General features: G+C 37.6%; 1 protein-coding gene across 3 annotated transcripts; it reads right to left on the reverse strand.

The window, feature by feature from the left end:
* Nucleotides 1-762: 762 nt before the first annotated feature.
* Nucleotides 763-16553, reverse strand: bmp8a (bone morphogenetic protein 8a). 3 transcript variants are annotated; one of them, XM_073483779.1, is made up of 8 exons: nucleotides 16495-16553; nucleotides 8082-8521; nucleotides 3534-3726; nucleotides 3128-3276; nucleotides 2858-3037; nucleotides 2537-2616; nucleotides 1056-1166; nucleotides 763-912 (listed from the first exon to the last, which is right to left on the reverse strand). In XM_073483779.1, exons 1-8 carry the CDS (start codon nucleotides 16551-16553, stop codon nucleotides 763-765), a joined length of 1362 nt encoding a protein of 453 aa, XP_073339880.1. The 3 variants fall into 3 exon arrangements, with proteins under 3 accessions (XP_073339880.1, XP_073339879.1, XP_073339878.1); XM_073483778.1 differs by lacking the exon at nucleotides 16495-16553 and having other exon boundaries at nucleotides 2537-2604; nucleotides 8082-8601; XM_073483777.1 differs by lacking the exon at nucleotides 16495-16553 and having other exon boundaries at nucleotides 8082-8601.
* Nucleotides 16554-17569: the final 1016 nt, after the last annotated feature.

Raw genomic sequence — 17569 nt, forward strand, 5'->3', positions numbered from 1 at the left:
GGCTTCTGTGGAGTTACTAGTTTTCTCCAGTCGTGTCATACAATGACCATAAGTCAAGAGAATGTGAGTATTTTTTTATTAAGTCAATACAATTTAACATTTTCTCTTCATATAGACTCTAACAATAGAAATGCTGTCATTTAATATCTTTCTTGTATACAAACAAACAAATAACAGGCATCACTGATGGCATGTTTTCCATCCAATATCATTTGCCATTTAAAGCTGTGAAGACTAAATCAGAGTTAATTTGTATGTAGCTGATAAAAAAGGGCATAAAAAGACACCAGCTTTCCCTGTTTGGTTAAAAGTTGATGCATTGAAAAAACATTTGTACTCTTGAAAAGTTGGCAAATAAATTCTGTACTGGAAAAGTGAGGAGGAAACAAACATCTGTAACCTTTTATGAAGCTGATGGATGTTTGATGAGAACACTTTAGGTTAAAGGTATATACATAAATATTCAATATTATCATCATGTTATGCCGAATAACCCTCCTGAGCGATGACAACCAGCTGACAGTTTGGACATAAAAAATAATGATATTAAAAAATGTTAAAAAAGCTTCTTTTCAATTAAATATATTGACGAAAGATAATTAAGTCACTGATCCTAAATCAGCACTTGAAAACATAAGATGGATACCTGTTGAATAATGCCTTTATAATCCAAGTTTCTGCAGAGTTCATGTTTGAAAAACAAAAAAAAAAACTTCCATGTAGTTTTTTGGTTTTGGACTCTTCAGCTGAACTTCCTGACTCTCATAGACACCCGCAGGTCTTCACCACCATGTTCCGGTGTTTCTTGAGGATGACGTTGTTGTTGTCGTCGTAGAAGAGGACGGAGATGGGGCTGAGCTTGGTGGGGGCGCAGCACGCCTTAGGAACCTCGTCAGGCTTCAGGAGGTGGACCTGAAGTGAATCACAGTTCATATTTACAAGTCAGGTATAATCAACAAAATCTACTTAAAGTATCAAATTCAATCTTCATGGTGGGATGAGTGAATATCGGGATGAAGCAACAGTGTGAGTTGTGTTGTAATCAGAGTACTGACCACTTGCTGGATGAGGGCGTGGTTTGTGGCGTTCATGCAGGAGCCCAGAGGATAAAAACACTCTCCATCACAGTAGTAGGCTGAATATCCAGGAGGGGCCAGAACCCAGTCCTGAACAGAACCACAGAGACACAGTTAATGATCCACAGCAAGAAACTCACTACCATCTTTATGTGTAATGACGAGTGAAAAGAAAAAATGTTTTTCACCTGTGTTTCACACATGGTAAAAACGTTTTTTCTCCTGAAAACATTTCTTTTGTTCACACATGAAGTTTTATTTTACATTTTTTTCTTCCCTTGGTTTCACCAGAAAAAAACATTTCGCCAGGATAATGAGAAGATCAAAAGTTTCTCAATTTTTTTTCATGTGCGAAACTGAATGGAAAAAAAAACTTTTTTCCTGGAGATGTTTATTTTTCATATGTCAAATCAAGTGGAAAAGATTTTGGTGAAAAGATTTTTTTTTTCATGTTTGAAACTGAGTGGGGGGAAAAAAGTCTTGGCAGCAGAAAAACATTTTTTAAGAAGGCTTGTAATACTACTAACTTTTGACCTAAGGAGGCTGAAGTGCACGACTACCTCATGTTATAAAACAGACTAAAAACCTCCATGTTTTCTTCCAGGGGAGTTTTAATTTCTCCGTGCACACTAAACACAAGATACATCTATAGTGTGTTAGCAGGTTATGTAACATCACTGTCATGTCTTTGTCTTAGTGAGGAATGTGTTAAAATTGGTGCCAATCTGACGTCGGTGTCACATCTGCCAAGTTTTACCAGGATAATCTCTCTTAAGTTCCTTAATTTTTTTTCCTGTCTGTGAGAAATTGTGGGGGAAAAATCATGTGAGAAACCAGGAAAAAAATGTTGCACAGGAAAAAAATCTAGTAGTGACCATTAGAACCATAAACTATGAAGTAACATAAAAAGGCTCATACAATGAGGCCATTAAATGTTACTGCCTGATCTGACTTGCTGATAAAACACACTATTCCACTTGACGGCAGATTAGCACCAATTATAACACCTTCCTTGCCAAAAACTCCCCTGGAAGAAAACATCCAGGCTTTTAGTTTTACTTGGAGCACGGTAGTGGTGCACTTCAGCCTCTTGTGGTCAAAATGAGGATTGAAAACACAAACACTCAAAAAATGAGTCGTCTAAAAAAAAAAAAGTTCCTTCTTCCAAAACCTTCTGTTTCACACACACACAATAAACTCTCCTGCCAAAGCTTTTTTTTTTTTTCATGAAAAAAAATCTTTGGAAGTTTTTTTCCACAGATGGTAAAAAAAAGGAACTGAGAGAGACATTATTCTGGTAAAACTGTTTTTTCCCACCAGTTCTCAAGTCAAACACACAGGAGACAAAAAAATTTAGATCAGAAAACGGATCAACAATAAAGAGAGCTAACTTGACCCGAAGCCTGACAAATAAAAACTTGACTTTAATATAAATCAAAGACGTTAAATTGTGAGCTGACCTTCCATCCCAGGTCACTGAAGCTGACGTAGAGTTCATGTTTCTTACAGGGCTGACCTCCATTGTTGGCTGGACTCCGATCTGAACAAATTAAAACATTAATTACGATCAATATGTTACCTTGATAAAAGTAAAGGGTTGAAGAATGTGAAATGACTAAATTCAAGAGCACATTTTATATATTTTATCCATACATCTTGTTTCAGCAAGGATTAGTCCCTTTCAATGTAATTTACTTTAATTCAGAATTTATTTATAGCTGCATAACAAATTGTGTTGCAGTGCCTTTAAATCATTAACTTCAGAAGTGTGGGCTCCTCACTATGAATGCTGGGGACTGGGAGGTCGTATTTGGGTTTCTTCCTGCGGGGATGAGGCTTGACGGCCCGCGGCGGCCGACACGGGACCTGGCTCTCCCTGAAGAAGGTCACCATGAAGGGCTGTTTGGAGCGAGGCCCCCGTCGTCCCACCAGCCCGATCCAGCCTGCAGACAGGGAGCGGTCTAAGAGAGGAGACAAGAGATTGGATCAGACGTTATTAAAAGAGGAATGTGATGGTTGTGTGGTGTTGTGTAGCCCAGCGCTGCACCCACCCTCCTCTGTCTCCACGTAGAGTCGGATGCCCAGGTTGCTGCGGGGGTGGAGGAGCCAGTGGTTGGAGGCTGTGGTGACGTCGAAGGCCAGCCAGCCCTCCTGTCCTGCAGGCACCGACTGCATGTCGAGCAGCACCAGCTCAGGCTCTCTGAGGGGAAACACACAAAACAACTGGAATGTTATCAAACAGGTGAAATCTTGGACAAATAGACAGATAAACACACAAATATAGTTCACTTTTACTGCTACTTTTGAATCAACACAATTTAGTGCTATTACCTGCTTTTTAAGACCTAAAAAATGATCTTACATTTGAGGTCTCTTAAACTGATTGAGTAGATGCCAAAGACAGAAAGGGAAGATAAAACAGCAGATAAAGAGAAAGAATAAATGGGAGTAAATAACCTGTGTCTGTTCTCTCGTTGGATCTCGTAGACGGAGATGTGCAGGGTCCGGTTGGCCCTCTGGCCCATCGTCAGGGTCTTATAGATCCGAAACTCTGCGGCCGTCACCGTCTCACCCTGAGGGAGCGGCGTCAGGTCGAAACGAAACTCCTTCCAGTACGGACGAGGCTGCAGGAGGTCACGCTCCTGCTCCACTGCAGAGACACAGAAAGACACATTAACATGTACTTCAAGTATTGAGAAGGCAGAAGGCTTCAGCTAAGTGACTGATAGATGTTTGGCCAGGCTAACATCTCCCCCTGCTTACAGTCTTTGTGCTAAGCTACGCTAACCAGCTGCTATCCTGCAGACATGAGGGAGGTATTAATCTTATCTTACGCTCATAAATGTCAAACCATTCCTTTAATTAAAGTCCAAGTAATTGAAAACAGTACTTAAAAGTACTACAAGGAACTTTTAACTAGTTATGAAAGTCTTAATTAATACTGATGTCTCTTTGTGACCTCACAATCATCATCTCTCTCTGGTCCACAGAATCAACACAAAATGAAAGTTTCTTGTAGTAACTTTAAGTACAGTTCACTCTGGAGAAATGTGTTTAAGCTCAGCACAGTTTTAACATTGTAGATACAAACTGGGAATGTTAGAAGATGAAACTTTGGTGACTTTATCAGAGGTGGAAAGTAACAAAGTACAAAATCCAAGTATTTAAATTCAAATACTTGGATTTTTCAGGTATCTGTACTTTACTTGAGTAGCAGCTTTCTACTCTTCCTCCCTACATTTGAACAAACATCTGTATTTTCTCCTCCTAACATCTTCAAAACAGGCTCGTTAGTTTATTTTTACTGCATTTAAGGTGACCGATTAAATTTTATTTTGCGCCATTTCACACCGCCTTCCCATCATCACAAGACTGGTTTCAACCTATCAGGCATGTTAGTGTCTCGTATCTGCAGAGACCCTGCAGATTTTCTTATTTTCTCACTTTGTTGCTGCTCAAGACGCTTTACCAACCCAAAATGTGGCTGTTTGACGTCCTGGGAATGAGACTCAACAATCAACTATCTTTGTGGTGCGTTTAGGAACAGCTGGGACAAATCCTACTGACTCTACCTTTAAGTTTAATGTTCTTTGAATTATATTAACATGACGTGAGCTTCAGTTAGCTATGACCAGAAATGTCCTTCAAAGGGATACTTTTTACATTTGAGTACACTTCAGAGCCTGTACTCTATTACTTTTACTTGCATAAAGAAGTTGAATCAGAACTTCTACTTTTACCAGTCTTTAATTACACAAGTATCTGCGTTGTCAGAGTGAAAACTTTGATTTGACTCAACATTCGCAAGAGAACGGACTGAAACAATCCGTGAAGAACAATATGTAAATGAGAAGTGAGTAGGCGAACACACACACACACACACACCGTCCTTCACCAAATCCAAACACGAAACCGAAACACCAGTGCAGAGTGTGTGTGCGTGTGTGTGTCCTTGTGAAACCCCACAGGGACACATGCTTACTGGGGTTTGGCGCACACGCACGCATAATAGAGATACTAAGGACAGGACACCCCTGATGGGTTGGGCGTGCTCATATCAGCACACACACACACACACACACAGCAGTAATTAGAGACACTTAGTGCCCTGAACCGCAGCAGCTGCTCAGCACACACACCACTAATTGTAGCCCTGCCTGGTATTTTTAGAGTCACTCCCTCCACAGCAGTATTTTCATCTCGCTTCGGACCGTTAGCTTTTTTTTTTCTTCAGTGTGTGTCAGTGGGGCCTTTAATTCTAACCAGCTGTGTCTTCCCATTACACATGCGTAGGAACACACACCCATGCCTGTTTGATTCAACTTACATGAACTACACACACTGATTAGATTAGTGATAGAAATAGAAGCTAAATACATCGTCCCTGCTGCGGATCAGGTGGAAAAAAGCTGCTGAGAACACGCGAGTGAAAAACCTACAAGATGCCGAATGACTTTAATTCTGCGTGTCACGTGTAAATACACAAGCAGCCTGTAGTTATTACTTTCTGCTGATGCGTTCAGCTACTGTTTTGTGTAGATTTAATGATGTTTGAAGGGTTTCATGACAAAATAAAAGCTGCACCGTTTCAAAGGAAACCCTGACGCACGCTGTTGGTCACTATTAAATGCGTGAGTCACCTTTGTTTACAAAATGGTGGTGGTTTGGGGGTGGAATTGCTGTGTTTTTGCAGCGTTGACTGATAAATTTAAGGGTGCATTTTCGTCTCCAAAACAGAGGCTGAATTCCGAAAAGGAAACCTTTCATTTGATGCGAGTTCATTAAAGACCCCGAGCACAGCGAGGAGGTGATGGTTCCCACGATAAACTGGGTGCAGATCACCGTCTCATTCCAGAGGAGCTGGAGGAAGGAAGCCATTCGGAAGAGGATGTTTAAATTTTATGATTTGACAGATAGGCATCAGTCAGGCTGCTGTGTGGTTTGGAGAGACGCACGAACAGTCACACAAGATCTGGGTGGTAATGTTTAACATTATTTCTTATATATGCAGGGAAGCAATTAACAATTTTTTTCAACATCAACTAGAATTGACATAACCGTAGAGTGCAGTGAGAAGTGAGAAGAAAATTCCCGGATTCGTCCCTTTTGTAAGAGTTAATGGGGTCTGTTTTGATATGGAGAGTTTACTGCAAATATTAATAGTACTATTAATTTTCTTGATCAATCAATCATTAAAGTTCCCAGAGACTACAAACTGAATAAACCAAAACTTTCCAAAGATATTTAAAGCTTATCTACAACAAAAAACTGAAATATCTTCACATTTTAGAAGCTAATTTTCGGCATTTAAAGGAACAGTTCAACCATGTTTTTAAAAAAAATGTTTTTAAACAAGTTCCCATCTACTTTAGTTGTTTAGGAGAACACTGCAGCGCTGCTTTGCTGTGAAGTTCCAGAAATGTTTCCATCAGCGTGACGGTGAGTAGAAATGACTGAATTAAAATTTTCGGGTGAACTTGTCCTTGCGAATAATTTTCTGTCAGCTGTCTAATCAATTAATCGACTAATTTTGTTTCATCTGTGCATAAAAGTCCCTGCTTGCACTTTTTTTTTAGTAATTATCTAGTTACTTTATAGAACATGACACTCAAATTCACCAAACATGGAAACTTCAAATCAGATTTAGAGAATGATTTTTTCCCTCTTGATGAGTATTATTTTTAGATTTTTAAATGAGACCGTCGTGTTTTCTTTACATGTCCTCGTTTAATCATGTATCTGGGCAGCTCATATCTTTTCATTTGGCTGGTGAACAAAATGAAAAACATTGATGAGAAGATCGGAAATGTTCCGTATCGATCATTGTTCCTGAGAGCTTCTCGGCGTTGGGAGTGTTTCGGTGCTCGGCTCAGTGTGGCTGCAGCAGCGGTGGAGCGAGGCTGGTGGATTTAGGAATGCCGGACTGAAATGGAAACCTACCAATAAAGTTCAGCCGTCCTGACATTGGTTTTAATCCTCTCTGTCGGGGTGAATGTTTGAGAAACTAAAACGGTAGCGGCGACATGTCACTGTCAGTGTCATCAAGTTCACACACGGTGTAATTTCATCCAAACCACAAAGGCAAAAACTGCTCTGTCATTCCAAACTGATGATAGAAAATGTTCTCTGTTTACTGTTAAAGGATTATGATTATTATTCTTGGACTGCCTAACGACATGAGGGAAAGAGACTGCTGATGACAGCTAGCCTTTCAGCTAACTCTGGTGCATTTACATGTTTGAATGTCGACTGATGAACTGTACAATGTTTCCTGTCATATAACATGTAAATAATAATGGGATAGTTTGATATTTTGAGAAATAGACTTCATTCATTAACTCTCATGTCTGGCTGTTAAATTTAAAGCTACAACCTGCAGCCGGTTAGCTTAGCTTAGCACAAAGACTGGCAACAAGGGGAAAGACGTAGCCTGGTTCTTCAATGTCTCCAGGAAGTCACTGCACCCGGCCAAGGAACAGTCGGGCTTTTTAATAAAACATACAAATATGAATGGTATCAATGTTTACATATAACTCTCAGCGAGCATCAATGTGTATTTCCCAAGATTTCTTTTATATCTTGGTCGTGTTTGACATCCCTGCATGCATCAGTGCCATTTACACTGGAGACGCACCACTTTTTCAAATGGCTGATTTTGTCCCCAATAATGTTTTAAAAGCATAATTAGTTAAAAATGTGCTGAAACAGAAGACTTTGCACCAATCGATGTTAAGTATGAAATGAGATTACATTTTGAAGAATTCAATTTTGGTACGCGAGTGGCCGAGTTGACGTCATATGATGCTGAAATTTGGCGGGAAATGTGAAGTCTGGCAAGATGGATTCACAGGAACAAATGACACCTGACAGTCTTCACTGAGTTGATTAATTTCTTGATTTCCAATGAGTTTCTGCAACTGTTCATATAACACACAAGAAATGTAACCTGCGTCACTTCCTGTCTGCCGTCACCTCTCCGATAACTCATCACTGTTGTTTACTCACCCAGGTTGACGAAGCTCATCACCGTGTCGGCCTCGCTGACCACCGTCCCCAGCGGCGGTGTGTGCGTGCTGAGTGTCGGAGGAGCTGCGTGGTTGACCTGAACCAGCCTCTCCGCCCCTCCAAACTTCCCCATGCCAGGTCCGTTCACAATAATCTCATTGCCTTCATCCTCCCCGTCAGCCGACATGGCGTGGTAGAGGTCCAGCATGAAGAGCGGTGCGGAGGAGGGTGGTCGTAGAGGCGGGTGGGGTCTGGGTCTCCCCGGCAGACCCAAGATGGACAAGATCTCCTTCTGCATCTCCTTCTTCTCGCGGCCGCTGAGCCTCCTGAAGCTGGAGTGGACGACGGCCTCTGCCTGCTGGCTCCACAGGGAGAGGAAGAGCAGGAGCAGCAGGGGCAGGAGGAGCAGGGTCCTGGGGTGCAGGAGAGGCCGGTGGCGTCTGGAGGAGGATCTGCTTGTGTGCTGCTGTTTCATCTTGTTGCAGAGACAAGAGAAGCTGTGGGAGACATCTGAGTCCATGGCTGAGAAATCAAAACTTTTATTCCCACTAATAATCAGCCCACACTTGAGTTTATCTTCGCTCCAGTGTTTCCAGACTGACAGTGTTTTCTCCTCGCTCCAGTTCTTCCAGTTCCTCCTGTTTTAGCGTCACCACAAATGCAGCGCTGATTTATGCCTGATGTGTTTAGAGGAGAGCTTTGTTTACCGCCTTAAACTGCCTCTGTTTATCTCTCCCTCCCCCTTTGCCTTCCTCTCTCCCTCTTCTACCTTCTCTAATCTCGAAGAAGAGAGAAAAAAAAATCCCTCCTCACCCTCTGATCCACTTCTCCCTCACCTCTTAGTCGTGCAGCAGCAGAAACAGAGATAATGAGAGTGAGGGCATAATTACAAGCCTACAATGTGTTTTGAATATAGACAAACAATGCCTCTATGGAAGATCGGCCTGCGCTTTGAAGTCATAAACTCTGAGGATGGAAAGCAGTTTCAGTGATGAGCAGGTGCTGCAGAGATTTCAGGGAAGTCTGAGCGCTGTGTCATCACAGGCCTCCCCGGCCTCACGAGGAAATTAAGTTCACACCTGCAGTGATTCAGACAGATATCTCCTGAGGATCGTCTGCTGGAAACTTTTATCCAGTCATCCTTCAGTTCTTACTCATCCATTCACGGACGCTCCCCACCCACACGTCTCTGAGGCTCCAGATGTCTCTCTTAATCCAACTTATAAAAACGATAACAGCAGGAAATTGTTTCCCAATTGTAATCCTTCAGAGAGTTGAGAGGTCTCTTCTTCTTCTTCTTCTGATCCGTGGCAGCTCTCGTCCACACTCTCAGTGGGAGCATGTGCAGCAGTGAGAGTGAGTCCTGTGTATGAAAGCTCAGAGAGTGTAACAGTTGTTCAGAAGCAGGAGGGAGTTTCCCTCCCAGCCTCCGCCTCTCGACCTCTTTCAAGTCTTTAAACTCGTCTCCGCTGCTTACATCTCATCATCACCCCTCCCAGTGGTCTCTCTGGGAGACCTCATCTCTCTCCCCTCCTTACCTCCACCCATCTATCTTTCATCCTTTCATGACTGCTTCCTTTCATAGCTACTCAGCGTTGAGTCTCAGGCGGCTTGGCGGGAAGGACTTCAAGTGGCCTGATGCCCTGTTTAATAGCAGCTCTACTCAAAACGAGTGTTAGGGCTTTAAAGTCAGAAGTGGATGTGATGTCCCTGTGTATGGAGACCCAGAAGTGACAAAAGACCATCTGACACCTGAAAGATAAAATATGTCTGCATTAAAATGTTATGAATATTTTATGTTTTGTTGAGTTGTGTACTTAAATGATCCCGAATGTAATAATATTCAAACCCGGAGAAATCTGTTGTTTTATGCAAGGCGGGTTTCATTTGGTCGCATGTCGCTATAACTCCTGGAGGAAAGTCAGAAAGTGAGGAAGAAAATTGGTGAATAAAACTTACATCACGTTTTTATTAACCATATGTGAACAGATTGTGATGTGACATGAAAAAATGTTGAAACAAGTGAAAATTTTCTCCCCGTGTGAGGGAGAAAAAGGTTTTCAGGTGAAATTTTCAGAAAAACCTTTTTTTTCCAGGAAAAAAGTTTTTCAGTGGAAGTTTTTTTCCCTGAGAAGTGTTTTTTTTTTTAAACATTTTTTTTTCTCCTAAAAAATGTTTTAAGCTTAGCGTCACAGAAAAGATTTTAAAAAGATTTTTTTTAAATAAGATTTTTTTCCTGAAATTTTTTTTTCCTGAGAAAAGGTTTTTTTTCATCAAGAAAGTTTTTTTTTCCCCTGAAAAAGGGGTTTGTTTTCACTTGAAAAATTTTTTTTTTTTCCCCTGAAAAATGTTTTTTTTCCTCTGAAGAATATTTTTCCATTGGAAGAGTTTTTCAGCATTTCCCCTGGAAACAACCATCTCCCTCACACAATGGGAAACAAAAATTCACTCGATTTCACACCTGAAAAAAAGTGTTCTTTCCTTGAAAAACATTTTTTTTTCCTTGACAAAAAGATTTTTTTTTCCCTGAAAAATTTTTTTTTTCCCTGAAAAAAGGTTTTTTTTCCCTGAAAAAAGGTTTTTTTTCCCTGAAATTTTTTTTTTCCCTGAAAAAAGTTTTTTTTTTCCCTGAAAAAAGGTTTTTTTTCCCTGAAAAAAGGTTTTTTTCCTCTGACAAAGTTTTTTAAATGGAATAGAGTTTTTCAGCATTTCCCCTGGAAACAACTGTCTCCACCACACAATGGGAAACAAAAAATCACTCGATTTCACACCTGAAAAAAAATCATTTTGAAAAAAATGTTTTTTTTCCCTGAAAGGGGTTTTCACCTGAAAAACAGGTTTTTCTCCTGAAAAATGTTTTTCAACATTTTCCCTTGGAACAACTGTCTCCCTCACACAATGGGAAACAAAAATTCACTGGATGTCACACCTGAAAAAAACATTTTTGAAAAAAAAGTTTTTTTCCCTGAAAAAAAAAAAGTTTTTTTCCCTGAAAAAAAAAAAGTTTTTTTCCCTGAAAAAAAAAAAGTTTTTTTCCCTGAAAAAAAAAAAGTTTTTTTCCCTGAAAAAAAAAAAGTTTTTTTCCCTGAAAAAAAAAAAGTTTTTTTCCCTGAAAAAAAAAAAGTTTTTTTCCCTGAAAAAAAAAAAGTTTTTTTCCCTGAAAAAAAAAAAGTTTTTTTCCCTGAAAAAAAAAAAGTTTTTTTCCCTGAAAAAAAAAAAGTTTTTTTCCCTGAAAAAAAAAAAGTTTTTTTCCCTGAAAAAAAAATATATGTATTATTTATTTTATCTTTTGTTTTCCCATGAAAATTTTTTTTTCCTAAAAAAAAAGATTTTTTTAATGAAAAAGGGCTTTTCCCCTGAAAAAAATGCTTTTTTCTCCTTGAAAAAACGCTTTTTTTCTCTTGAAAAATGTATGCATAAGAAGAGTTTCTCAACATTTCCCCTGGAAACAACTGTCTCCCTCACACAATAGGGGGGAAAAAAAATTCACTCAATTTCATAACTGAAAAAAAAGTTTCTTTTGAAAAAATGTTTTTTTTCCTTTGTTCAGGGGAAAAACCCTTTTTTTCAAAGTTTTTTTTTCCTCCTTAAAAATGTTTTTCAGTGGGAAACAAAACTTAACTTGATTTCACACCTGAAAAAAAATTATTTTGGAAAAAAAATTTTTTTCCTGAAAGAGGTTTTTTTCCCCTGAAAAAGGTTTTTTTTTTTCCTGAAAAGGGTTTTTTCCCCCCTGAAAAAGGGTTTTTTTTTTCCTCTTGAAGAATGTTTTTTTTCCCTCACACAATGGGTAACAAAAATTAACTCTATTTCACACCTGGAAAAAAAGTCTTTTAAAATTTTTTCTTGAAAAAAGAAATTACTTTTGAAATTTTTTTTTCCTGAAAAAAAAAAATCTTTTGGAAAAAACATTTTTCCTGAAAAAGAGGTTTTTTTCCCCTGAAAAAGAGGTTTTTTTCCCCTGAAAAAGAGGTTTTTTTCCCCTGAAAAAGAGGTTTTTTTCCCCTGAAAAAGGTTTTTTTTCCCCTGAAAAAGGAGTGTTTTTTCCTCTGAAGAATATTTTTCCATTGGAAGAATTTTTCAGCATTTCCCCTGGAAACAACCATCTCCCTCACACAACGGGAAACAAAAATTCACTCGATTTCACACCTGAAAAAAGTGTTCTTTCCTTGAAAAACATTTTTTTTTCCTTGACAAAAAGATTTTTTTTCCCTGAAAAAAGTTTTTTTTCCCTGAAAAAAGGTTTTTTTTCCCCTGACAAAGTTTTTTCAATGGAAAAGAGTTTTTCAGCATTTCCCCTGGAAACAACTGTCTCCACCACACAATGGGAAACAAAAAATCACTCGATTTCACACCTGAAAAAAAAAATATTTTGGAAAAAACATTTTTTTTCCTGTAAAAGAGGTTTTTTTCCCCTGAAAAAGGTTTTTTTTCCCTGAAAAAGGGTTTTTTTTTCCTCTTGAAGAATGTTTTTTTTCCCTCACACAATGGGTAACAAAAATTAACTCTATTTCACACCTGGAAAAAAAGTCTTTTGAAATTTTTTCTTGAAAAAAGAAATTACTTTTGAAATTTTTTTTTCCTGAAAAAAGGGTTTTTTTTTCCTGAAAAAAGGGTTTTTTTTCCTGAAAAAAGTTTTTTTTTCTTCTGAAAAAAGTTTTTTTTTCTTCTGAAAAATGTTTTTCCATTGGAAAAGAGTATTTCAACATTTGCCCTGGGAACAACCATCTCCATCACACAATGGGTAACAAAAATTCACTCGATTTCACACCTGAAAACAAAAAATTCTTTTGAAATTTTTTCTTGAAAACAAAAAAAAAATCTTTTGAAAAGGTTTTTTCTCCTGAAAAATGTTTTTTTTTCTCTGAAGAATGTTTTTTTCTCTGAAGAATGTTTTTTTCCCTGAAAAAAGGGGTTTTTTTAACTTGAAAAATGTTTTTCCATTGGAAGAGTTTTTCAACATTTCCCCTGGAAACAACCGTCTCCCTCAGTCTCCAAAAATATCACTCCTTTTTTTCCCCTTAACAAAGTTTTTTTTTCCTCCTGAAAAATGTTTTTCAGTGGGAAACAAAACTTCACTCGATTTCACACCTGAAAAAAAAGTTTCTTTTGAAAAAAAGTTTTTTTTCCTTGGGAAAAAATGTTTTTTTCCTTTGTTCAGGGGAAAAAACCCTTTTTTTCAAAGTTTTTTTTTCCTCCTGAAAAATGTTTTTCAGTGGGAAACAAAACTTAACTTGATTTCACACCTGAAAAAAAAAATCTTTTGGAAAAAAACATATTTTTCCTGAAAAAGAGGTTTTTTTCCCCTGAAAAAGAGGTTTTTTTCCCCTGAAAAAGGAGTGTTTTTTCCTCTGAAGAATATTTTTCCATTGGAAGAATTTTTCAGCATTTCCCCTGGAAACAACCATCTCCCTCACACAATGGGAAACAAAAATTCACTCGATTTCACACCTGAAAAAAAGTGTTCTTTCCTTGAAAAACATTTTTTTTCCTTGACAAAAAGATTTTTTTTCCCTGAAAAAAGTTTTTTTTTTCCTGAAAAAAGTTTTTTTTTTCCTGAAAATTTTTTTTCCCTGAAATTTTTTTTTTTCCCTGAAAAAGGTTTTTTTTCCCCTGACAAAGTTTTTTCAATGGAAAAGAGTTTTTCAGCATTTCCCCTGGAAACAACTGTCTCCACCACACAATGGGAAACAAAAAATCACTCGATTTCACACCTGAAAAAAAATCATTTTGAAAAAAACTTTTTTTTTCCCTGAAAAAGGGGTTTTCACCTGAAAAACAGGTTTTTCTCCTGAAAAATGTTTTTCAACATTTTCCCTTGGAACAACTGTCTCCTTCACACAATGGGAAACAAAAATTCACTGGATGTCACACCTGAAAAAAATGTTTTTGAAAAAAAAGTTTTTTTCCCTGAAAAAAAAAAGTTTTTTTCCCTGAAAAAAAAAAGTTTTTTTCCCTGAAAAAAAAAAGTTTTTTTCCCTGAAAAAAAAAAGTTTTTTTCCCTGAAAAAAAAAAAGTTTTTTTTCCCTGGTAAAGAGGGTTTTTTTTCACTTGAAAAAAGTTTTTTTTTTTCCTCATGTTTTTCCATTCGAAGAGTTTTTCAACATTTCCCCTGGAAACGACTGTCTCCCTCCCAAAAATTCACACCTGAAAAAAAAAAAAAAATTTATTTTATCTTTTGTTTTCCCCTGAAAATTTTTTGAAAGCCCCTGAAAAAAGGGCTTTTCCCCTGAAAAAAATGCTTTTTTCTCCTTGAAAAAAAGCTTTTTTTCTCTTGAAAAATGTATGCATAAGAAGAGTTTCTCAACATTTCCTCTGGAAACAACTGTCTCCCTCACACAATAGGGGAAAAAAAAATTCACTCAATTTCATAACTGAAAAAAAAGTTTCTTTTGAAAAAATGTTTTTTTTCCTTTGTTCAGGGGAAAAACCCTTTTTTTCAAAGTTTTTTTTTCCTCCTTAAAAATGTTTTTCAGTGGGAAACAAAACTTAACTTGATTTCACACCTGAAAAAAAAATTATTTTGGAAAAAACATTTTTTTCCTGAAAAAGAGGGTTTTTTTCCCTGAAAAAGGGTTTTTTTTTCCTCTTGAAGAATGTTTTTTTTTTCCCTCACACAATGGGTAACAAAAATTAACTCTATTTCACAACTGGAAAAAAAGTCTTTTGAAATTTTTTCTTGAAAAAAGAAATTTCTTTTGAAATTTTTTTTCCTGAAAAAAGGGTTTTTTTTCCTGAAAAAAGTTTTTTCAAAACTTAACTTGATTTCACACCTGAAAAAAAAAAATCTTTTGGAAAAAAACATTTTTTTTGAAATTTTTTTTCCTGAAAAAGAGGGGTTTTTTTTCCTGAAAAAAGTTTTTTTTTCTCCTGAAAAATGTTTTTCCACTGGAAAAGAGTTTTTCAACATTTGCCCTGGGAACAACAATCTCCCTCACACAATGGGTAACAAAAATTAACTCTATTTCACACCTGAAAAAAAAGTCTTTTGAAATTTTTTCTTGAAAAAAGAAATTTCTTTTGAAATTTTCACTTGAAAAAAGAAATTTCTTTTGAAATTTTTTTTTCCTGAAAAAGGGGTTTTTTTTTCTCCTGAAAAATGTTTTTCCACTGGAAAAGAGTTTTTCAACATTTGCCCTGGGAACAACAATCTCCCTCACACAATGGGTAACAAAAATTCACTCGATTTCACACCTGAAAACAAAAAATTCTTTTGAAATTTTTTCTTGAAAAAAAAAAGATCTTTTGAAAAGGTTTTTTCTCCTGAAGAATGTTTTTTTTTCTCTGAAGAATGTTTTTTTCCCTGAAAAAAGGTTTTTTTTACTTGAAAAATGTTTTTCCATTGGAAGAGTTTTTCAACATTTCCCCTGGAAACAACCGTCTCCCTCAGTCTCCAAAAATATCACTCCTTTCTTTCCCCTGAACAAAGTTTTTTTTTCCTCCTGAAAAATGTTTTTCAGTGGGAAACAAAACTTAACTTGATTTCACACCTGAAAAAAAAAATCTTTTGGAAAAAAACGTTTTTTCCCTGAAAAAATAGGGAATTCTTTTCTCTTGAAGAATGTTTTTTTTCCCCTTTTTCTCCTGAAAAATGTTTTTCCATTGGAAAAGAGTTTTTCAACATTTGCCCTGGGAACAACCATCTCCCTCAGTCTCCAAAAATATCACTTGATTTCACACCTGGAAAAAAAAAAAAAAAATTGAAAAAAAAGTTTTTTTTCCTTGAAATGTTTTACATGTGAAATGTTTTTTTTCTACTGGAAAAACAAATCAGGAGAAAAATGTTTTGCAGGGAAAAAATTGGAAAAACTGAAAGAAAAAAAATATTCATGAGAAACCGGGGGAAGAAAAAGTATTTTTCTTTTCACTTGCTCTTACAAATGAAGAAACAAACAAACATTTTTTTTCTCCTGGAAAAGAAAATCTGACATGTTTTCACAGATGGAAAAAAATTAAACCAGTTCTCAAGTCAGAAACACAGGAGAAATTTTTTTTTCAGACTTTGTTTTACTACCTTTCGTCAGTTTCAGGGTTTCATAAGTGTGAGCACATTTGTCTCTTGGAAAGGTTTTTGAAATTCTTGTGAAGCCCTAAAATCTTTAACATCACTGTCCTGGTGGAGGTTTGTAGCTGAAACTGAATGTCTGCCATCGAGTAAACGGGGAAACAACATTTAAAACACTTCTAATCTGAAGTGGCAGGTTTTGCGTTACTCTGTGTAATACATTTTCCCATTGAGCCATTCATTAGTTTACCAAGTCGCCCTGCAGCAGCTTAATGCAAACACACTGGCTGCATGTGTGCGTTTGAACCAAAAGGCTTTGGAGGGAAGAAATGACTCAAATATAGTAGTGAGGCTCAGCCCTGTGCCAGCCCGTGTTTGTGTACTCTTTTCTTCAAAGCGGCCTGGTACTTGTGGTCACTTTGAAAGGCATGAATAACACTGACCAAACCAAACTGACCGCGGTTCATTTTGTCCTGGCCGAAAGGGCGAGTCCCAAATGCCAGGAATTAACGCTCTGCCCATTTTGTTTTTCTTTCCTCTGCACATCTGCGACGTTGGGAGGTTTTGTCTGGAGAGATAATGGTCAGAGGAGTGACGGGAGATGAAGAGGAGGAGGAGGAGGAAGAACAGAGAGGCATAGAGCTGAGGAGGAGGAGTGACGAAGAAGAAAAAAAGACGAGGAGCTGAGTGCCCATAAACCAAATAAACCCAACAGAAATGAAAAATGACATTCCTGAGAGACAGAAGTGGTGGAACAGAGCGAGGACTGTCATCAGAGAGAGAAGGCCGAGATGACAGATGGACTGCAGGGAGGACGGGCGGAGATGGATGGAGAGTGGACAGAAAATAAGAGGAGTGTGTGTGTGTGTGTGTGTGTACATACACACAGCTGCGGAGGGTGAACTCAGACCTCATCATCTCCGGTGGAACCACCAAATAAACAGAACAAAGTTATTTTCAAATTCTCCCTCTGTCTCACACGGACACAAAAACTGAGACTGTGATAAATAACACGATGAATCCTGACAGAGACAGAGCGGAGGGCAACTTTCAACCACCACCACCACCTCCTCCTCCTCCTCCTCCTCCTCTCTGTCCACAGCAGTGAAGATCCAGGCGGGTGTGTCCTTATCTTTTACAGGATAATTACCAAGAAATGTCCGGTCACTGCTGCTGAGTATGTGGGCTGCTGTCAGGCTCAGTGAGCGTGTGCGTGCACATGAACACACAAGAGAAACAAAACGACATCCGTTTAGCTCATTCAGATCCATATAAGAATGATAAACGTATGCACCTCGACAGAAATCTTACGTTTGTCACTGCATGTTGAAAACTGACATAAAACACGTCCGTTTAAACATAAAATATCTGAACAATGTAAGAAAAGAATGATGAAGAAAATAAACCATAATGTTTGTGTATTTGGGCTTTTGTATTTTTATGTCTTTTTTTCTGTTAACTTGTTTTTCTTCTTCCATCTCTT

The sequence above is a fragment of the Pagrus major genome, chromosome 16 (assembly GCF_040436345.1).
Source record: "Pagrus major chromosome 16, Pma_NU_1.0".
NCBI classification, from domain to species: domain Eukaryota; kingdom Metazoa; phylum Chordata; class Actinopteri; order Spariformes; family Sparidae; genus Pagrus; species Pagrus major.

What these genes read in the sequence shown, in the direction of transcription:
- bmp8a (XM_073483777.1), bottom strand. Translation starts at nt 8,601, where the DNA reads ATGGACTCAGATGTCTCCCACAGCTTCTCTTGTCTCTGCAACAAGATG. An exon ending in CTACGTGGAGACAGAGGAGG is followed by an intron (nt 3,038 to 3,127) that starts GTGGGTGCAGCG and finishes CTCCTCTCTTAG; the next exon opens with ACCGCTCCCTGTCTGCAGGC. An exon ending in CCCAGTCCCCAGCATTCATA is followed by an intron (nt 2,617 to 2,857) that starts GTGAGGAGCCCA and finishes TAATTTGTTCAG; the next exon opens with ATCGGAGTCCAGCCAACAAT.